Source organism: Mirounga angustirostris, unplaced genomic scaffold (assembly GCF_029215605.1).
Source record: "Mirounga angustirostris isolate CCGP_5_RB_7025 unplaced genomic scaffold, mMirAng1.0.hap1 SCAF_5, whole genome shotgun sequence".
Lineage (NCBI taxonomy): Eukaryota > Metazoa > Chordata > Mammalia > Carnivora > Phocidae > Mirounga > Mirounga angustirostris.
The window spans coordinates 77934440-77958122 of record NW_026991713.1 but is presented as its reverse complement, the minus strand read 5'-3'; the positions used below and the strand labels follow the sequence as shown (position 1 = coordinate 77958122).

At 35.1% G+C, this 23683-nt stretch overlaps 1 protein-coding gene across 10 annotated transcripts in view; it reads left to right on the top strand.

Moving 5' to 3' along the window:
- Positions 1-23683, top strand: part of CCDC91 (coiled-coil domain containing 91) — a 347484-nt gene that overhangs the window by 54598 nt on the left and 269203 nt on the right. For all 10 annotated transcript variants that reach the window (XM_064591467.1, XM_045873693.3, XM_064591466.1 and 7 more), the window contains 2 exons: positions 10630-10672; positions 12748-12826. In XM_064591467.1, coding sequence (XP_064447537.1) covers positions 10643-10672; positions 12748-12826 — 109 coding nt within the window. In that variant the 5' untranslated portion in view covers positions 10630-10642. The remainder of the gene's footprint in view (positions 1-10629; positions 10673-12747; positions 12827-23683) is intronic.

Here is a 23683-nt window from a genome sequence, read left to right as displayed (position 1 = left end):
GTCTACCCAAAATAGTTTTGTGGTTTATTGTATCAGAATAACTTATTCCAGGTAGGTGTGATTATTAGGTATATCTATCCAGATAAATGAGATTTCACTGTAAACAGAAAAAAAATATAAATGAGAATATATAAAACCATGAAGGAAATGAAACACTTTCTTATTGGAGAGAATATTAAGTGTGTGATCTTCTGCACTTGATAATGTCAACACTGTTTTTACCATGTTGTATAGTATGCCCTTTTATGCCTTAATATTGTAATGTAATTGTAGGCTTTTTATAGGACTTATTTTTACTTTTAATGATCAATGCCAATGCAATTCACAACTTTGTTTTTATGCTTACTTTGCATATGAAGCTCCAAAGTTCATGTCTCATAGAGGCATGGATTTTTCATTCTTGTTTTGAAAGCTTTGAAGGTCAGACTGACGTGATGATAGTCTTAGAGCTTAAAACACAATGGTTTTAGAACAAGTCCAGTGTGATAAATGGATTGGGGAGCAGGATGACAAGTAAGTTCTGGTAATTTTCAAGAAATAGTGATTGTATCTGAATCAGAAGGATGATCACCAGAGGAGAAAGGAAAGGAAGAGTGGGGAAAATAAAATAGGATTGAATGACATACTTGGCTACAGTATAAAGCAAAGAATGTAAGGTGACACTAGTTTCTGCATTTTAGGGGGATTAAAGAATAATATTATTGACTGAAAATGACAGATTCAGAATAGAAAGTATTTAGAAAGTTCTTTATGAAGAAGAAAGGAATTTAATTTTAGTCATAGAATAATATTTTTAGAGGATCTTACAGTGCAATATCTTAGAAGTCATCTAATCATTCTGTTCATTTTACATATGAGGACACTGAAGTCGAGAGAGGTGTGGTGATTTGACCCGAGTCACGTGGTTCAAATACACACTCTTATATGATTGCAGGATATGGATGTGTTGAAATTGAGGATGGTAGCAGAAACTAGGTTATAGAGGTTCATTAATTCATTCTAAGAATTTTGATTTCATCTATAAAGTGATGAGGAGTTGCTGAAAGATTTTAACTAGGTGAGTATTTAAAAGGATCATTTGGGTAGCAGAATGGAGAATGGAGTAGAAAAGGAGCAAACTGGAAACAGAACTATTTTGAAGGCTGATGGTATAAACCAGATGAAATACCATGGTGGCTTTAACTAGAGTGAAGGTATTGGGGAGGGGGGTGGATGGATTCTAAAGGTATTTAGGACCTAGGATTTGGTAATTGACTGGATGTATGAAGTGAGAGAGAGAGGGAGGCAAAGATGACTCCAGGATTTTGTCTTGGCCAGCTGTTTTGAGATGGTAGTACCAATCACTGAGTGAAGGTATTCTGGAGGAAAAGTAAATTGACTTTGATGGGAGAGATCTTGAGTTCCGTTTTGCTTGTATTGAAATTGAGGTGCCTGTTATATTGGAAAAAAGGCTATTCAATTGTCTGTTGTTTATGTGGCTCTGGAGTTCAGGAGGTGGATCTTAACTAGAGATTTCTTAGCTTGTATTTGTGAGTCCAATGGAATGAATGAGATAGTCTAGGGAGCGTATTTGAATTGAGATAAAAAGAAGGGGTAGGTTGGAGTGCTTAATTAGGAACACCATCATTTAAAGGGTAGAAATACCTGCAAGGGAGATTGAGAAGAAGCAGCCAGAGAACTAGGAAAAAAGAGGGAAAAGAAGTATGGTTGTCTTGTAACAGGATGAGAGTGTTTTGAGAAGGAAAGACTGGTCAAATGGTGTTAGTGTTCAAATAAGACAAGGAATTGAAAGTGTCTTTTTGCATTTAGTGAAAAGGAGGTAATTGGTTACAGGCATCACTGTAAGAATAGAGCATTTATGAGCTGTGAAAAGGAGGGAGCTGTGGTTGGAAAAGAATGTGTAGTTGAGGATGGTTTTGCTTTTGTTTTTGTTTTGTTTCATTTTTAATGATATAGGACCTGGAGCATGTTTCAGTGTTTTGGGAGGAGCCAAATAAGAGGAGGAAGTTAAATATTTAAGAGAAAGTACAATTGAGAGAGCCATGTCTGAGAACACAGATGAAGGAATTAGCTTTAAGAAAGTAGAGGGATTCCTCTTTCTGTGTGAGCAGAATAAACTGGAATAGTTTGGTACAGATGCTGGTAACTATAGTTTTGGTGGAAAGATGTTAAGGGACTTTTCTTAAAATGCCTTCTGTTTTAGCAGGAGGCTTGGTTATGTGCTTTGGTTACAGGAAGGAATGGGGAGGTTGGTAATTTGAGGAGCATTGAGAATCTTTGAAATAGTTGCTGGAGAATTAGAGAAAGTGCCTTAATGAGAGAAAAAATGGGTGTGATGGGCAGCACCATGAATCCTGTTGAAGATGGGAAACATGAATTTTATAGTGAATTCTCTTAAGTTCTCAGCGGAAGTCAGGTAATTGGATATTGTTCGTGGTTCTTGGGAGCCATTGTCAGTTGCCTTGTACCACTCCAAATTTGAATCAATTGAGAAATAGAACCAAGTAATAGGAATCAGAAAAGTGCTTTTATTGTTAAAAGTTTAGTGTAAATGTGGTTTGGACTGAGGTGGAAATGAGTCTCCCACAAGTTCTCTTCTGAATTAAATTTATACATCCAGTCACAGGCTAAAAAACATGTCTTTATGCTAAGAAAATGAAGTTCTTCTCTGATGAGCTTCTTTAATGCACATTGCACTAGAGGAATAATATGTTTATGGGCACACAGTTCCCAGTGAGGAACTCAAAGAGCTTGTACTGTGTATGCATGCTGACTTCATACATTAATCTCACCCAACAGAGAACCTATGGATGTCCTGCTGTCACTACTATTTTTCTCTTGGGAAGTAAAGAAGAGAGAGAAAGAGACTGTAGTATTTCTTAAATCTTGTTTCTATCCAGAGAAGGTCTGTGTCCTCTTTTAAAATGTGAGATGAGGTGGTACACCTACCCCCTAACATTGAGGGTCAAGATTTTGCCAGATAGGAGGAGTATAACTGATACAGTGAGTATTTTGAGTTGACAGTAGGATAGCCATATAAAAGTATTTATTATTTGCTTGGAAATATATAACTGAACACAGTGAGGTGGTTAATTTTGGAAAATTTGGGCAGAGCATTAAGATCATGATTAAATGCAGTCTTTGAAGAACAGGATAATGAGACAGGATCGGAGATCCATCCATCAGCTGAGGGAAGAATTGCTATGAAGGAGTTGGAGGAGGAAGTAACCAGAGGTTGGGAAATAGGTAAGGGTTTGGGGAATGTAAGTGCTGTGCAATTTTTGTTTCTTGTTATCAGCTGGGATATGTAAATTTTTTGAATGAAGGCTGGCAAAGACAAAAACTTAATGGATAGTACAGATGAAAATTATATAAAGGAAAATATTTAGTTACTAGAATTACCAGTGGTTGGGATGTCTTCCTATCTGGTTATTTATGAATAGGATATTTTTCAGGTAGTAAATATATATCTCAGTTATTTTTTTTTAACTTGTGACATTTCGCCATTGGCAGTAGTATTTGTAGTATAGCAATAATTTTGTAATTCAGCTTCATATAGGAAGTTTCAAAAGTATTATTAACCCTAATAATAGCTGGATACTTAAGGGAGAGGTGGGTAACAATGTAATTTCTCTTAAGATGTGGGCCTTCAAGCTCATGCCTTTATATGGGTAGATCTATTTCAGTGCTAGCAACTTGATCCTCGACTACTCAAGTTCCAGCATGTTTTTCTTAGAGAAATAAAAGGGAAAGGGAAGTCATGTGGGAACTATTAGCAACTCATTTGCTTTCATTTAGTGATGTATTCCAAAAGCACTGATTCAAAAATATTCTTTGAGACCCTACTATGTGCTGCTCAGTTGAAGGTGCCAGAGAGTTAAAAGTAGGTAAAAGAAATGGTCCCTGCACTATCTCAGAAGAGCTTATATGAAATTAGGTAAAAAAAAATTTTCCTTGAATAGATAAGCCTGAAATTCTGATCTTATATGATTAGACTCTTCAAATTAGTTGAGTCTTAGTGGCTCTTCTTTTTTAACTTTGACTAAGGGGTATGTGTGTTTGTGTTTGTGTGTGTGTGTGTGTGTGTGTTTGTATATTTCCTTTGTTCTGTTTCCTTTTACCAATTTATGTTTGCCCAGGACAGTTAGAAAAAAAAAAAATCACTTGTCTGTTGCTTCTAGGAAACACGGCATGAAACAGGATCAGATGGAAAAATATTGGGATTATGGGGATGTTGTTTACCCAGTAGTTTTTCAGATGGAATAGAGATTGAGTTAAGTGCTAAGTGGACAATGTTAACAGTAGGACACTTTGGGCTGATTGAATAATCTGGATGATCTTTGGAAATTGTACTTTTTGAAGTCAGTTACCTAAGTGGTTTTTTTTTTTCTTAGATTTTTTTTTTTCATTTTGTTTCATTTTTAGCAACTTTGGTGTTTGAGATGCACTTTTACATTTTGTATAAACTTGTAATAAATGTTAATGTTATAAAGGAGACTAACATGAAAAAATTTAATTTTTTCACTGGCTAAATACTAATTTAAAACATTTAAGCCTTTGTTTATAGTTTTGTTAAAGAAAAAAAAAAAAACTTTGAGTTTTTTTTTTCCTGAATATTTTGATAGAAAGAATAGATGGTTGGCTTATTGTGCCATGATGTTTTTTTAATACTATCATTAAAGAAATTAATTATATATGCATACAGTTTAAAGTTGTAAAATATTTGTTATGAAACGCAGCCATCTCCTATCCCTGCCTTTCTTTTCTCGCCTCTCCATTTCTTGTTTTCTAGAAGCAAGATGTTTAGAACATATAGTTGATTTTTTTAGTGTTTACCAGTGCATCCCTAAACATGTTTGTTATTGCTGCTTCTTGATTTTTCAGTTTCATACCCATCAGCTTTCCAATATGGAAGATGAAGCTTTGCTGTCTTTCACCACCCCCTCTAACACCCATACCACATAATTCATCTTCTTTCTCTTACCTTTCCAATATGGTTTTATTATAATTTTGGTGCCAGTAGTTATTCATTATTATTGCTATGTAAATAGTATTCACAGCTAAAAAATATAGTACTGTAAAAATGTTTACTTTTCCTGTCTAACATACCATTTTCTCTCTGTTTTCATTTGGTTAATGTTTTAATCACTAATTCAAATCTGAATTTGCCCCCAGTTGTTTAACATTACTCATGTATGGTAAAACACATGAGACAGACTTTTAATTTGATTTGCTTGAATACTTCACCCAGGAGCTTTCTGATCTGTGCAAATTTAGGTAGGTTGCTCCCTATTCTTGCTATATAGATAGCTTGGGAGCTCACTTTACCATTATTCTGGGAGAATTCCCTTTGCTTTTCACTTTAGTTAGATCACCTATTTTCTAATCCCATTTCTTCCTTGTGTCTTACTCCCTTGGTTTACTCCATAGCTTTTTTTTTTCCCTAAGATTTATTTATTTGAGAGAGAGAGACAGAGAGTACGTGCACGCACGTTGTGGGGAGCAGCAGAGGGAAAGGGAGAGAGAAACATAAGCAGACTCTGTGCTGAGTGCAGAACCCCATGGGGCACTTGATCTCATGATCCTGAGATCATGACCTGAGTCGAAACCAAGAGTTGGATGCTTAACTGACTGTGCTACCCAGGCGCCCCTCCATAGCTTTTTAAGAAAGAATGGGAAATAATTTTTTTTGAGACTTTGCAGTATGAGTATGACTTTAGTCTTCCCACAAATTAGTTATTTGTTGGTTTGGCTCATTTTAGAATTCTATGTATTAATCATTTTCCCTCACAATTTTAAAAGCATTGTTCCATTATTTTTCACCTTCCAGTGATGCTGTTGTGAAGTCTTACGTTATTGTATTCTTTATCCTTTGTATGAAACCTATTTTATCCCTCTGAGGGCTTGTAGGATCTTCTTTTTGTCTCTACTGTGCTTTAGTGTGGGTTTGTTCTTCTGTTTTCTTGGATTAAATCTGGAAATCATATCCTTTAGGTTTAGAAAATTTTCTTGAATTATTTTGTTGATGATTTCTTCCCTTTTTTCTGTTTTGTTTTTCTAGAATTCCCAATATTAGATAATGCATATTCTGGACTGGATCTTTTAATTTTCTTATGTTTTTACTCTGACTTTCCATTTCCTTTTCTTTTATACTCTTCTTTTTAAAAGAAATTTCCTCAGCTTTATTATCCACCCTGCAATTTTTCATTTCTGTAATCATTTTTATTTTCAAGACCTTAGTCTTGGTGCACACCCCTCTCTCATTTCTCCCCCCCCCGCCCAAAATTAGGGCTTCCTATTCTTATTTCATGGATGTACTATCTTCTATTGTTAACTCTCTGAAAGTACTAGTTATAGTTTTATTTTTTTGACAATTTTCTTGTGTAGACTCTATTCCTTCCATCTTTTTTCTTTCTTTTTTTTTGCTTGGTCTCTTGTTTTTTATATTAGATACTTTCTTCATATGTAAGAGTGAATGAAGCACTACTAATAAAGTACAAACATTTGTATAATACTTAGAATGTGCCAGACACTGTTGTGCTTCATCTATTTTCACTTATTTAATCTTCATAAGGACTTTAAGAGCTAGTTACCATTATTATTATTAGTAGTAGTATTAGTATCACTATGTGACGGATAAGGAAACTGAGGTACACAGTGTTTAAGTAATCTGCCCAGTGTAACATAGTTAAGTGGCAGAACTAGAATTTGAATCAAGGCAACCTGACTCGATAGTCTTTTCTTTTAGCCTTTATGCTATTCATCCTCTTATTGAAATCAGGAGCAAATTGGAAATTCTGTGCAAGTGGGTAGGGTTTGTCAAAGTAATGTTACCTGAGTGAACTGTTTTTTGTTTGTTTGTTTGTTTTTGATGGAGTCTCTCATGAGGTCGTTTTTCATGTGTTTAGATTCACCAAAGAAGAATTTTTTAAAAAATATTTATTTATTTATTTTAGAGACAGAGAGCAAGTGTGGAGAGGGGCAGAGGGAAGGAGAGAATCTTGAAGCAGACTCCCCCCTGAGTGCGGAGCCTGACACGGGGCTCAGTCCCAAGACCCTGAGATCATGACCTGAGCTGAACTCAAGAGCAAGTCGCTTAACTGACTGAGCCACCCAGGTGCCCCAGAGAAGAATCTTCTAAGATGATGACTAGAGACTGAAACCTAGCTGCTTGCAGTTTGGTTGCCAAGTAATCAAAGAGGATTTGGAGAATGGGTCTCAATATTTAATATAACTTTTAGTCCAGCAGTCTCAGTGTCTTCTAATCTGGACCCTTGACTTTATCCTGTCTAGGGAATAAACCTTCAGTCTTCTGTGATGAAGAACTGTAAGTTGTCCTGTTTTGCAGTTTCTGGAAGGGGATCTTGCTGTACATTTGCCACTCTTATTTTGAGTCTCACCTTTACCCAACTTTCATTGCCATGCATTCCTAAGCCTTTTGTAGATTCTTTGATGTAAATGTGATTGATTCTTATTTTCCCCAGTGGTAGTTTTAGATTCATCTTCCTTATATTTGCTTTCAACTTTTTTTGCAGTTTTCTCATTTCACATTCTCTTTGACCCTGTGTTTATGCAGAAACAAACAATCAAAACAAATCTTTGCTATCTTTTAGGAAAAGACTTTAATTAAAATTCATGTTTTTAATGTGCCATTTAAAATTCTCTGTTAGGTCTGTTGAAATAGATCTCAAATATCTCCCACCTGAAGCACTTCATGAGGTGCCAACTAGATATATCACCATCTGAAAACCTTTTCCTCCCACCCTGGACGTTTTTTCTTCTTTCTTAAGGCTGCTTTATAGCTCATATTCTTAACATTCACATGGTTTTCTTATACTCTTCCCCTCCTGCCTCCCCAGACCATAACTCCTTGAGGATCTTGGGTGTTCTCTTCTACAAAGTTGCTTAATAAAAATTTGTTACATTAAGTGTTGTATATATGTTTTTCTTATAAAATATCAGCAATGCATTAAATACCGAGAATAATAAAGGAGGGAATTGATACAATAGTGCAACAGAAGAGATCAAATTCAGATATAAAGAAGTCTGAGAATTGTTAAACTAGATACTGTGAAATCTTTCAATGTAGATACCTAATCATAGTAATCACACATCTTTCCTCCTGCCATGACACAAAGAATGAACTACATGATCTTCCAACATTTGAGCCAGGCTTATGACTTTATAAGTTACATGACAGATATATTTGGTGTTGCTGTATTATATTTAATGTTAAGTGCTAGAAATAGTCTAAAAAATTATAAATGCATTTTAGATAAAGTAATGTTTTAAATGTGCTGGAGTAGCTAAATCTATAAAGGAGACCACACTTGTAATATTTCCTTTTTAAAAACTAATTTTTAGTTTTTGTATTTAGTGAAGTTGATTTGTACATATCAGTGCTGTTAATTTTACTTTCTCCTGGTCTTTGTAATGTTCAGAAGGAAACAAACTATTGCAGGATTTGAAACTAAAATATTTGGAAAAATGTTAATGCTTTAAAATAATAATATTTCTTTAATTGTTATATTTTAAGAAATTCAAGACACATTTATCTTTTAAAATATATTAGTATTTCTTTGAAAATAAAGTAGAGGAAAACTGTCATCTTCATTTTAATATGTAAAGGTTGCTGGGATATGGAAAACATCAGTGATCATTGCTATATTCTTTTGTGGAGTTAAGTCAGTACTTAGGAAGGTGAGGGTATTCGGTTCATTACCACAGGCAAACAAGCTGAGGTGATTGTTAAACATGGCTATTTATTTTTGTTTTCAAGTTTTCTGGCATCTTACAAATAATTTATTGGGATGTGATTTACAAAAACACATAGAAGCATTACTCTAGAAATTCTGTTATTTTGAAATTGTATTATTTGGACACAGTGTTGTAGATGCTAAAAATATTCTTTAATTGTCTCTGAGATTCATGGAATACATGTGGAAAACACAAACTTAGTGTTTATAGTTTGACTTGGTTAATTCTCAGTATCCATATCACTCTTATTTCATAATTTCTTCATGAAAAATATAATCATATACAGATTTCTATTTGCTTGCAATACAGAATTAATGTGAATTCAATTTCAAACTAACCACCATCAAAAGTTTCTGAAAGTCTGGTTTATATTTTTTAAGTGTTGTATGTGGATGACTTGCTTAGCTTTGATTTTTGTGAGAAATACATCTTTTAAAAAAGTTTTCATCAAACTATTAAATTGCAGGTAATGGTGACAACAGTGGTGTCTCATTTTGGTTAATTTAATGTCCTTCCTTTTTATAATGTACTTCTGCCTCCGTATATTCCTTTTAGTGTCATTACCTACCTAAGTTTCTGTGAAAATAAATTTTCTTTGTCTATTAAAACAATCCTTGAGATTGTGTTTCATTGTTTATTTTTCTTTGACTAGTTTTTGAGTTTTATTTTTGAAGGCATTAATATTAATTTCATTGACAAGATAAGATCTGGCTATAGATGACTACTGCTTCATCACTTAAGGCAGAGTACCTTAGAAAATGCTTTAGAGTCATTGCTTAACATGGTTTAATTTGTTTAGCTGTTTTTTTTTTTAGAAGCTGGAGAAGGTTGTTTTCCTGTAACCAAGTCCATCTTGTATTAGTGAGTCAAAGAAACTATAATTAATAATTTCAATACATTCACTTTTGAAAAATAAAAAAGGAATCCAGTTATTATTGACCAGAGTATTACTTGTGGCTACTGATTCACAATTTATTGTGATTTTTTTTTTTCATTTAAATGTATACCATCTATTACTTGTTTTGCTTTTCCAGGTTTTTTTGATTTTTTAATGGTTTGTTAGATAAAAGCTTTTTCTTTTTCTTCTTTTTAAAAGTCCCAGTACTCATGGTTTTCTCCTTCCATTTTTGTGATACACATTAAGGACAAAATAAAGCATGTATTATCTTAACTGCTTGTCTCTCTTACATAGTTTAACTGTAAAGAAAAGAATTCAGGATATTCACTTGTGTTTTTCTCTTCCCTGGTCTCCCATGAATACATGACTTGATTTATCTTGATCAGCCTAGTAACTTGCTCCACATTTTTCCAAAAGTGCAAAGCAGTTTCAGCTAAAAATACACATATCAAAATGCTCCAGAAGTTGTGGCCACAGCTCAAAAATGCTGATCAATTTTGAAAATCTAAATCAACGTCGGCCATGAAACCGAGGGAAGAACCTTTGTGGTGGGGGACAGATTTCCAAAAATTCACCACAGTTCTGTTCTTAGCTGGAGTTTGTGCTGATGTTGCCAGACAACTGAGGAATAGATGCAAAAAGCAGGAAGCATTATTGAATTGAGCCCTAGCGCCAATTTGGGAAAAGCAAATTAAAATGTAAAAGAATATTTTTCCACTCCTGGCATCTCAACACAAAATGGCAAAATACGTGGCTGCTGAAAAAGTCACAGAAATTGCTAATTTTGCCAAAAAAAACCCCAGTCTTTTTGCATTAAAAAATGCATACCCATGTAGTTAAAAAAAGTAGATTTTTTTTTTATCTCAAATGAAATAGTTTTAATTTACAAGTCAAATACATTTAAGTCAGAAAAGTGTTTTGACATAAATGACTGTGTGTGTGGGCTTGTTTCAATGTCTTCTGATATTTTTCAGGTGCACTTGAAGAATGGATGATGATGATTTTGGTGGTTTTGAGGTATGTGCAATTACCTTATTTTGCTTATGTAATTGCTTTAACTTTGTGGGATTATAATGGAGCATACTATTTTGAAAATGTATTATTTATCGTTGGTACTCATGATCATTTCTTCATTTTTAATGTAACACTGGAATAAAAAAGTGAAATCAAGGAAAATGAAACATATCCTTTTTGAAAGATAAAACTAACTATTTGAATGCATGGTCATGCCCATGGAATGGTTTAAATAGACTTAATTAAGTGCTACTAGTGGAAGCATTAAAGAAGTTTTAAAAATTGTCAGCTGACGATTTTGCTGGGCTACATGTCTATTAGGAAATACTTGTGAGATGAAGGATGAGTATTGCAGATCTGTCACATATTTTCATGTTTACACCTGTAATGAGTTGATTTAGTGTATTAAATACATAGCCTTTTGGTGGCTTATAGAGCTAATTAGTATGTTTGTGTTGTTAGATTATTCTCTCAGGTTTAAGTTGGATGCTTTGTAAGTGGAAATTGTTAGCTGAAGAAGCACTGTCTTTTCCTTAATCCTTTTCAGTGTGTGTTCATTTTATTGAAATATTTTGTAACCCAGTTATTTTTATGGAGCCAGTATAGTCTTGCAGGAAAATCTCTGGATTAGGAGTCAGGATGCCTGAGCTCAAGTCCTGGAACTACCAAGTGAGCTCTGTGATTTTTTTTTTTTTTTCCTTTTTAGTAAGACTTTCACCTAATTTGGAATTAGAGATTCTTTATTAAAAATAAGGAGTTTAATTAATGATGTTAATAGGAGAAACAAGATATTAGGTATATATTCAGTATTCTGAATATCATGAAAAAGTGGTGTGAATTTTTTAAGAATAGGATCATTTCTTGTCCGTTGATCTTAATATCTGTCAGTGTGGACATTCCTGTTTTGTGCATTTCATCTGACACTGGTTTTTGTTTAGCACATTTGTATGTTTTTTGCATTTTCTTTAATCTTTTAGGTTTTGTTGGGTGATTGAATCTTTTACTGAAATTAACACTTAAAATTTTGTTAAAATTTTTTTCATTTGAGGATAATAGATGTTTCAGATATCATCTTAGTTTATTGTTTACAAGTTGTCAGTTATTTGAAGGTTTAAACTTAGTACAGTTTTCTTTACTTAAACCATGTTTGATTTATTACATCAGAAAAAAATAGAGTGAGTAGTTTTCCTCAGAGTAAAATTATACTTCCATGTTACAGTCAATGGGCCTATTCCTTTCAGTATTACATATTTACAATGTTAACCAATTATTCCAATTTAATTGGTTGTTAGGGTTCTTTCTTTTTATATCTGGTTGTAGAAATATGGAAGCTCTCCATCCTTGGTTAAATAAACCATGTTCATTTTTCATAGTTTATAGGTAATAGTTACTATATTCTATGTCACTTAGCTTATGTGGCAGATTGCCTCAGTTGACTTCTTTTTGGCTGACAACTCAACGCAGAATCCAAATTGAAATTCTGGTTCTTTTTCTTAGTAATAATTTTGCTGTGATCTGGACAATTAAGAGAGAGAAAACTCTTACCTACAAACTCAGCATTCAGTAATTGACTGTCCCTTACTTTTAAAACTGTTTAATAGGAAAGCTTGTTAATTTAAAACATCAGTTTTAGGAATTTTCTAAATGTTGAATCTAGGAAGTCCACGTGGTAGGTTATTGAAGAATATAGATGAATCCTGTTTGTTTAGATTGATCTCTATTAGGTCTTGTGCTAATTAATGAAAAAGATATACTTAGTTTAGAGTACTTAGATATAAAGTTCTCAAGTAAAAATGTGATCGAGGATATACAAAAGAAAATTTTCATTAGCAGGAGATGTATTTTAGTAAGGAAGGGAGATTTGTACTTAAAAATAACAGAGCGTGCATACTGGGGGTGGGGAGTAGTGGTTGGGGTGGTAACTATGAAGACTGAAAAAAAGTTGAGTATTTGGGGAGAATTTGAAAATGTGTGGTATATCACAGAGAATATGCTTGTGGGACTGGAAGGCTTGATTGCTTAAATAGCATTTATACTTTCTAGATGTTTGAAAATAAATTTGCCTCTTTTTTTTCTAGGCTGCAGAGATTTTTGATGGTGGAAATGGTGAAACCCAAACTACCTCTCCTGCCATTCCTTGGGCTGCTTTTCCTACAGGTACTACTATGCAGTAACTAGAATTTTTTTTTTTTCTTATTTAACACTTTGCCTTTTCTTTGAAAGCCTCTTTTTACTTTTGCACTTGGCCTTCTTTGATCTGAAAAATGGAATGATCCAGATTTAATTTAGGTTTTTTTCATAACATATTATAAATTGTATAACAAATTCTGCAGTGTGGCTTGAGGCATGATTCCAAATATGATATCATGAACATTAAATGAAATTAAAGTATAATTTACATTTCCTAATTCATCTTAGTTTTAGGAAAATGAAGTACCAAATAATATTTTTAGGCTGTCCAGTTCGTTAATTAAAAAGACTTCTTATTCTCATATTCTAAAAATATCCTAAAGTAATTTAATATCTTCATCAGTATTTAAATTTAGAAGTGTTCCCCCCACCCCCGGAAGGTCATTCAAAAGTATTAAACATTAAAATTTAGCCATCCAAGAAATCAAATGCAAAAATAAATTCCATTATGAGAGATATTTTATGGAAGACCTAATGTTCAATATTAATATAATTCATGTATAAGTAATATTTTGAATTTTCTAGACCTTTTGTTTTGCCAAATCATTGTAAAGTCAGAAGTAGAAGATGAAAGTATCCTTCTTTAGCAGCTCCGCTTAGTCTTTAGATCATTAGAGTTATTCAGCCTCCAAATATTTTCCCAGTGCTCATTATGCATTAGGTGCTATGGGAATGTGTCCTTTACTTCAAGGGAAGATAGGACAGGCACATACATACTTGTAATATGAAGCAGATTTGTGATTGGGGAAGAATGATGATTTCATCATCCATTTGTTTAGCAAATGTTTATTTCATGCCTCGTATGAGTCAAGTACTATCCTTGAAGCTGGGTATATATTATTGATCTGGGCTTTGAAGGATGTTTATGATTTGAATAGGCAGAGATGGGAGAATGGGGAAAGATTTTGAAGGGAGAAAAAGCAATGAAACAAAGGTGTAAATGTGGGAAAGAGGATGACATAGTTAGGATGCTCATTCTTGTTTGAGGTATTTATGTACGTGGTTTCCTTTGCCTGGAATTTCTCACCTTGTTTCCCACCGCTGCTCTCTCCCGCTCCCTTATCATACTAACTCCTATTTGTTTTATGTGCTGTTTTTTGCTTTAATATGCCTTTTTATGGGAAGCCTTCCCAGAGAACCCTCCCACGTCTCTTTTCTGACTTGCAGTTTAGGCTGTGAATTTTGTGGGGTTAGGCATTATGTCTATTTGTCCTTTTGTTATGTCTTCAGTGCCGAGGATAGTGCCTAGCTTATAGTTGGTCCTCAATAAGTATTTATAGAAAGAGTAATTAAAGATAAAAAAAAGAATGAGGAAAGCCTTGGTGGCCCAGTCGGGTAAGTGTCAAACTCTTGGTTTCAGTTCAGGTCATGATCTCAGGGTTGTGAGATCAGCCCCACCTCTGGCTCTGGGCTCAGCAGGGAGTCTGCTTGAGATTCTCTCCCTCTGCCCCTTCTCCCTGCATCACTTGCTTGGCACTTTGGCCATTTTTTTTTAAATTGTGGTAAAATAACATACACAATTTACCATATTAACCATTTTTAAGTGTTTAGTTCAGCATTGTTAAGCATATTCACACTGGTGTGCAACCAATCTCCAGAACGTTTTCATCTTGTGAAACTAAAACTCTGTAGACATTAAAGAATAACTACCCATTTGCCCCTACCCCCAACCCCTGGCAGCTACCATTCTATTCTCTGTCTATTTTAGACAACTCATATAAATAGAATCATACGGCTTATTTCACTTGGCACAATGTTCACAGGCTCATCCATGTTGTAGCGTGTGTTAGAATGTCCTTTTTTAGGCCTGAATAATATTCCACTATATGTACAGACCACGTTTTTCATCCATTAATCCATTGATGGACACTTGGGTTGCTTCCTTTGACTATTGTAAATAATGCTGCCAAAAGATGGGTGCACTAATTTATATTTTTAAAAATATTTTATCACTATGACTGCTGTCTCTATGTGCCTACTTTATTCTAAACCTTGGTGGGTAGAGACTGTGTTTTAAACCTTGGTGAATCCTAAGCACTTAGTACAGCATTGTGCCTTGTTAATAAGCAATGCTCAGTAATTATTTCTTGATGATTAGTAGAACAGATTTGCTATCAGAAGTAACTCCTGTTTAAAAAGTTTTTATTTGGGGTGCCTGGGTGGCTCAGTTGTTAAGCGTCTGCCTTCAGCTCAGGTCATGATCCCAGGGTCCTGGGATCGAGCCCCACATCGGGCTCCCTGCTCCATGGGGAGTCTGATTCTCCTTCTCCCACTCCCCCTGCTTGTGTTCCCTCTCTCGCTGTGTCTCTCTCTGTCAAAAAAATAAATAAAATCTTTAAAAAGTTTTTATTTAATTTGTTAGCATATACTGTTATTAGTTTCAGGTGTACAATATAGTGATTCAACAACAGTAACTCTTTTTAATTATTTTTAATTCTTTGGAGGTAATTAAATAGTCTTTCAATCACAAGGTAGAGGAAGGCAAACCTAAACTTGCCTTAAAAAATATAGTAATCTTGGAAATCTTAGATAATTAATCAAAGATGGCAAAGAAGCTATTCTCTAGGGTTCAGTTAAATTTCCCGGTCATTCCCAATACAGACAAATGACTTGGAAATAACGATTAACAAGAATAGTCAGAGATTTGCAGAAAAAGAGAAAACAGCTATTTTGTCTGGTCCTACTTTGTGGCAGCAGGTAACAGTAGAGGAGAGTAGAGGTTAGACTAAATTTTAGTTCAAAAATATTAGGGTCTAGAAGCAATAATAGTAGTACCCAGTTCCTTTACTTACTTTTTAAATTTATTTTTCTAAATATTATTCTGAAGGAAAATCATTCCAGATTTTGCATAGCATATAATATCAGAAAGTTTTTGAGTTAGCTACTCATAGAGCTGTATTTTTTAGAAAAAGAGTTTTTTCTTTTTCTAAGTCTGAGATTTTTTTTTTAAATCATTCTCAACTATCTTATAAATTTTTATAAGACTGGTAATGTTCTACTTTTTAGGAATCTACCTTTTCAAAGTGAATGCTTATCTTCTGATACACACACATATGCACCTATAAAAGCAAATATATATATATATATCAGAATATAGATATACAAACATAGACACTCTGATTTCTTCTCTTTTCCTCATTTTTACCCCATAATGCAATTTGTCCTCCCTATCGTACCCTTTTGAAGGAAGGACTTTCTCTTTTCTTGATCTTACAGGTCCTAAGAACATTAGACTATTAGTCTTAGTTTGGGTTCAGTATGTTTTTTGATTGTTTTCTGATTGTAGCAGACCCAAAGTTTCAGAATCCATGGGATTTCTTTAAATGAATTCTTTAGTTTTTTTGTTGTTGTTCATGCATTCACTAATTCACTCATGTATCAAATGTTTGAAAGTATACTGTGTATCAGACACTTAAGTGCCATGTGCTGTGGACTTTTCCATTTTCAGTGATGCCGTATGAAAATTGTCATCTCAAATGACTGAATGTTTCATGAAATGGCATTGTTGATATTGTTAAGTGCTTTTATCAATAACTTTAGCTTCAAATATTTGATAGAGGTTTCATGAAAAGAATATTAGGTCAGAAAGTGTTGTCACGTTGCCATTGTGTGCAGTGTGGGTGGTGCTGTTTTAGAGGCAAATGACTGTTCACTTTTTACTTTTTAACTGTATAAATATAAATTGTCTAGAAGGCGAGGTGGGAGGCGAAACCTTGAATAGTGTCCTTTCCAATATGTTTCTAACTTACTTGTAGCACTACACAGAACCACATTAGAATGCATTGACCATCAAAGGGAAAAACAAGTGGTCTAGATAGATACTTTAATCCAAATTAGCTCCTTCAAAACAGCTTATATAGAGGGCAAACTAAACTGTCTGTCACAAGCCGACCCTTTAGAAGGAATAATGGGAATTGGACCAGCAGATGTTGAACCAAATAACTTAGATGTGGTTCACTTTGCATCTGGAGCTATTTGCATACAAAGCCAACAGGAAAGTTCAAACATTTTTCTCAAGACATTGGCAGAGAGAAACCTGGAAGACAGATGCCTTTTTGATTTCATGGTTCAGTTTTTCCATTCTCCATTCTCCTGGCCAGGAAAACCTAGGACAACAAATCGGTCATTTTATTAATATCCCATTACTCTTCTTGCTAACCCTGTTTTTCCAGTAGAATCTGTGTTACACATCTACAAGAGCTCAGAACCTGAGTCCACACATTTTTGTTTGAGAAAATATTGTTGTGATATTTTTCTTGAGATTGATCTGTGGTTTGCACATAGTCATAGTAAACATTAACTGAATTCATTGGTCTGATCTATATTTTGAGTAAAATTTGAAAGTGACTTATATACATACTCGTTATTTTATTATTTATTTATTTATTTTAAAGATTTTTTTATTTATTTGATAGAGAGAGACACAGCGAGAGAGGGAACACAAGCAGGGGGAGTGGGAGAGGGAGAAGCAGGCTTCCCACTGAGCAGGGAGCCCGATATGGGGCTCGATCCCAGGACCCTAGGATCATGACCTGAGCCAAAGGCAGATGCTTAACCGACTGAGCCACCCAGGCGCCCCCATACTCGTTATTTTAATAGACAGTTGGATAATGTTTAAAAACTTCCCATCCCTTCAACTCTGTATCCACATTAGACATTTTTGACAGGACATAAACTGGATTTCCATTGTAGTATAATAATTTTGTAGTATCTTTATACAGATTGTTTGAATGGATGATTGTCAGATAGTTTCCTTTTGCTACTTTCCGTATTTTTTTCTTAACTCCCAGGTTATTAACTCACTTTCTTTTATTCTAGAACCAGTTTTTATAAATGATAAGTAAGGTGATAGCTTCTATGAAGCTGTGAGTTATTACTATATGTGTAATATTAATTTTCAGTAATTTATGGTAGTTCCTGTCTTCATTAATTGCATATAATAGGGAGGGCGCCTGGGTGGCTCAGTTGGTTAAGCGACTGCCTTCGGCTCAGGTCATGATCCTGGAGTCCCTGGATTGAGTTCCGCATCGGGCTCCCTCTGACCCTCCCCCCTCTCATGTGCTTGCTCTCTCGCATTCTCTCTCTCTCAAATAAATAAATAAAATCTTTAAAAAAAAAATTGCATATAATAGGGAATATATCAGTGATATTTGTTATGACTTTGAAGATTGGGCTTATAGTGTGGTTTAGAGTCAAATAACTCTGACTGTGGAGTGACGGGTACCAGCTGTAAAACTTCTCTGAAGCTCAATTATTTAATCTATAAATTGAAGAACTAGATGATATCTAAGCGTTCTTCCAGATTTTGAGTTCCATGTTTATTTTTTATTTTTTTTCTGTAATATGAGTAGCATTTACTAGGTGAATCATGGTGCCTGGTTTTAACTGCGTAGTCCAAGTGATACAGTACTAATCTAATAAATTACATGTGTTCTATAAATAGCTATAAACTTGGAACAAAACTGTTACTATGAAGTACTATAATACTTAAGAGAAACTTGTTTTTTTCTATATATTTTAATTACTATCAGTTACTATTTAAACTGATTTTGTAATATTTTGTGGTACACTCTTCATGCATTCTAATTCTGAACTTCCTTTTTAAAAAGACTGATTTGATTTTTAGGATGTTGTAGAATACATAAAATTTTTTTAAATAGAGCTTTGTAGGGATTTTCTCATATTACTGAAAAATGAAGGTTTGGCAGCGAATCATTTTTCTATAAAATGAAGATAGTACTCTGACTCTTTATCATTATCCTGAATTAGCCAAAAAAATTTTTTTTTTAAGATTTTATTTATTTATTTGAGAGAGAGAATGAGAGAGAGCACATGAGAAGGGGGAGGGTCAGAGGGAGAAGCAGACTCCCTGCTGAGCAGGGAGCCCGATGTGGGACTCAATCCAGGGACTCCAGGATCATGACCTGAGCCGAAGGCAGTCGCTTAACCAACTGAGCCACCCAGCGCCCAGCCAAAAAAAATTTTTAAGCTCTATTTGGCTCAATAACAGTAGGAATCATTGCTTAGTGCTCTTTTGCCAATTTATAAATTTCTACTTAGCTATCCTTATGAATTATATTTCTTCAGTCTCAGAAAATACACTCTATTGTTTTTGACAGCCAGGCACACACACATATGTAGTATAAAGGCATGAAAGAAATGGGAAATTATATTAAAATTATACAGTGGAACTTTCTTTTCTATCTCAGTCCTGTAGTCCCACTCCCCTGATATAATTTGTTTTACATTTTTTTTTGTAGCCCTCCAGATACTGTACAGATGAACAAAAACATGAGCGTGCCCTCATCTTTTTACACAGATGACCGCATCCTGTATATATATACTAACACCTCTTGCTTTTTTTCCCCACCGTAACTTGGAGATCTTCCTAATTCATTTTAGTGTTTGCACAGTACTCTTCTGTGTGGATGTACCAGTATTCATGTAACCAGTTATTTTCCTCCCAGTTTCTTACTGTTGTAAGCAGCCCTGCAGTGAATATTTTTTTTTCCTCCTGGGCTTTTCCCATTGTTTTACTTTTGACATTCTCATTTAATATTTTAGTGAGACTTGTAGAAGTATCCATTTATTGAGGTGTTTGGAAGCTTGAAAGATTCGCATGCTGTACTGTGTTTCCATATTTAGGATTGTTTCTGGAGAGAGATCCTGACACAAATTCAGAAAAAGAGATGCAGTGAATATTCTTGTATGTATTTTTAGGAAAGCTATTTTAATGTAGGTGGTAATTTATATTGTTTCTGTGACTCAATGGGAAGGTTATTTAAAATTAACACATTGTTTACTACTAATATAATCATAGAGCATACTTGTTCTTTAACTCTAAATAATGTCAAATTTTATATTTCTGTGATCACACATAAGTAAACATTGGCCATGTTGAAGGTGATGGTAATTTTATGAGTACATTGCAAATGAAATCTTTAGCTGACTATGGACAAATTAATGGTAGCGTGGTAGGTTGAAATGCTCTTTAGTTGTCACATTATATTTTTTATGTGTAAAATAATGTTTATGGGAATAGCTACAAATTAGAAACAACCCAAATGTCAATCAAAAGTAGAAGGCTTAATATTTTGGGGGTATATTTATATAATAGAACACTTAAACACCTGGAAAATTAACAAACTTCAGTTACGTACAACAACATTGAAGAATCTCATGAACATAGGTACTGCCCTTATAGTATCTTTAAGGGATCAGTAAGGGGTCTCAGTTGACAAAGTTTTCTATAATTTCTGATCCTAGTTCTGGAATCTGTGAAATCTAGAGCATCAGCCTCCTTGGAATCTGTAATTCTTATTCTTCATGAGAATGGGGGCTCCGTGTTTTGGCTAGAAAGCCAGGGTTAGGTCTGATTCAGAGTGAGCCCCATGTCTGAATCTTCTAAAGGGAGGCAGTCGTCGTCCTGTTCACTCAGTTAGGATGGCATGGGATAGGGAGCAGGGAGTAGACCTTAGGTATAGGGGCTATGGATGAATAGTGCAGTGAGAGACTAGGGTAAATTTCAGTTTGACCTCAAGTCTCTGGTACGGAGGTGAGAGGCCAAGGCCAGATCTGAAGCTAATAAAACTGCCTATATCACTACTCCCTCTCCCCCTCTTTCCCTTTACTCCTAGATTCTTGTTTTGGACTCCTAGGCGTAGCTGTAGCTGCCAACAATAAGTTCTTCTACTTTGGGAATTCTCAAGTGGCCAGAGAGATGGGGCTTGCAGGATATGAGACTGACAGGACAGTAGAACCAGCATAGCCAAAGTTTCTGAATTGCACTGTACACACTTGGTTTGATGTCTCTGGACTGGTGTTTCTAATGAACACTGTTGTCGCTAATGAAGATTTTAAATCAGCTTGTACCTTTTGCTCAGTCAGGTTGAGTTTCCTGGCCTTTCTTTCTTTGTTTTGAAGGTTGGGTATTTGATTCCTCAAATGGTGTCTCTAACTCTCAGTGCTGTTCTTTTCTGCAGACACTGCTTTCCTGGTGTTTCCTCTTTGGGGAGTATCATCATTTCATGAGATTTTTGAGTCTTCTGATCCTTTTCTGCTCCTGTTCCCTCCTTGTGGTTCTCTACTCCATGACCCATCCGTCAGCCAATTCTGTAGGTTCCAAGTCTTGTCAAACAGGGGGATCTTTTCACTTCTGTCTACTTCCCTTGTTACTACCCCCATCAGAGCCACCATCATGTCTTTTCTAGATGACTTCAGCAGCTTTTCCCCCTGCAACCATTCTTACTCCCTTTCCCCCTTTCTTTGAGTGACACCCAGAGGGTGAGGGCACAGTGAGTACTCAGTAAGTGTTGGTTATTCTGGAATTTCATTTTAAAGTTTAGAAGTGTTTGAGATTTTTTCATTTTTATGTATTCCTGAATATCAAAATATAGAACATTTGACTAAAATTTTGGAAGTATAATTTTGACTATTAGGATATTCCTGTGAATATTTTGTTGTAATCTCCACATTGAATACTAAAAGTTGTACTTATTATTAGGATATTCTTTTGAGTAAGTCATGTAAACTAATCGCAGTTACAAAATCCTGCACAATTTGGTCATTGCTGTTGTGCCTAATCAAAGTCTTTATTAATCCAACCTTGAGTTCTGTAATTAATTTACATTATTCTCTTGGCTTGTAGCAGTGTGTATTAAAATTTTTCTTTACTCTGAAAGCATTGCTGAGGTGAAGACAAAATCATTTTTAATAATTTCATTGTGAAAATTTTCTTCATTTAAGTTAAAATTGAAAATCTTTTGAGGTTTGCTTTCTTGAATTGAATGTGATAAAGCCTAGTTTTATTGTGTACCTCTTTAGATGGATGGTTTTGGATAATGGACCTTTAATAATGGCCAAGTGATTTTAGAATAAACAACACAGACTGCTTAAAGTAGTTAGAAAGTGGGACACAAAGATTAGGGATATACTTTAGAACTGTGAATAGATAGTGAAAGTTTTACTTAATCTTAGTCCTATAGTAATTTTGACCATAGAAAGTCAGGTCAGCATGGCTATTTTGATCATTTTGTATCTGTCAAGTCTAAAATCAGAATAAAGGAAAGGGGCTAAGAGGTGATTCAACTAACTTGGACAGAAATTTTAATTCAATTTGGCTGACACAAAAGAGGTAACAAAATGCTGTAATCAAATGTTATATGCAGTTTGGTTATTAAGGAACATTTTAGCCAATAAATCAGTTGTTTTTCTTTCTCAGCCATTCCCTTAAAATTGTTGTGAACATGCAGCAATTAGAACATAAGGAATTTTTTTTAAGATTTATTTATTTATTTTAGAAAGAGAGAGCATGTGAGCTTGGGGTGGAGGGACAGAGGGAGAGGTAAAGAGAAACTCAAGCAGACTCTGGGCTGAGCACAGAGCCCAGTGAAGGGCTGATCCCAAGACCCTAAGATCACGACCTAGGCTGAAATCAAGAGTAGGATGCTTCACTGACTGAGCCACCCAGGTGCTCCATGAGGAGATTTTTGCTAATAGAATTGTTCATTTGTCTAGTAAATAAACATTTATTGAACTTGTCAATCCATTAGGTTCCTAAGGGAGCAATATTAAAGTACTATAAATCCTTGGTTCTTACGATCTAAACACAAGTACTTTGGTGGAAAATGTTTGATAAAATTTGTGAATTTTTTTTTTAATGATTTTATTTATTTATTTGACAGAGACAGAGATAGCGAGAGCAGGAACACAAGCAGCGGGAGTGGGAGAGGGAGGGCAGGCTTCCCACCAAGCAGGGAGCCCGATGTGGGACTCGATCCCAGGACCCTGGGATCATGACCTGAGCTGAAGGCAGACGCTTAACGACTGAGCCGCCCAGGCGCCCAAAATTTGTGAATTTTATTTCCCCTAAATTTGAAAAGATAGACAAGCTTTTCATAGATTTTAATCCTGTTTGAAGGTAAGGGATAAGACTATTTACTTTCTACCTTTTTTTCACTCATTTTTTCCCCCTATTCAGTAAGTATTTATTGTGTACCAAATAGAGGGAGAAACAATGGAGAACAAACAAAATAGACAATTCTATGACTTTATTAAATTAACATTTTTTAAATGGAGTACAGATGAGTTGTAGTTCAACAATAGACCACAAAAGAGTTGAAATAGAGAAGTTTTTGGGGCACCTAGGTGGCTCAGTCGGTTAAGCGTCTGCCTTTGACTCAGGTCATGATCCCAGGGTCCTGGGATCAAACCTGACATCAGGTTTCCTGCTCAGTGGAGAGTCTGCTTCTCTCCCTCTTCCTCTCCTCTCCCCCTGCTTGTGCTTTGTCTCTCTGTCAAATAAATAAATAAAATCTTAAAAAAAAAAAATAGAGAAGTTTTTTACTCCCAAGTCGTGGAGGAAGATCAGGGCCTGCCTCTGGAGGCTACCCAGGAAGATCAAGGCAGAGTGCAGATAGATATCATGGTAGGATCTGGGGCACATGTCTTTCTTAGGGTTTGTGGGAGGACTGCTCTTGAGTTCCTGAGCTAAGCCTGGATTGGTCAGTTCAAACCAAAATAGCAGGATTTTGGTAAAGCTCCAGAGGGGGTCTTATCTAAGGAGTGCATAGGGAAGGCCCTGAGAAGCAGGACAGACTATTGATCATATGGGATGTTGGAGAAGTCATATGAAGAACTTAGATTTGCTGGTGACTCTGTGGGCTGTTCTCCAGGGAGTTGGGTTGTCTGTGAGGGCTAGTGTCAGTTTAAGGTCCCTTCAGGCCATGTCACCAAACAAAATGGATGCCCAGGCAGAAATCACGGCGTGACTTAGCTAAACTCAACATATTAGATGTCTGCCTTCCTGAATCTTACAAGCTAGCA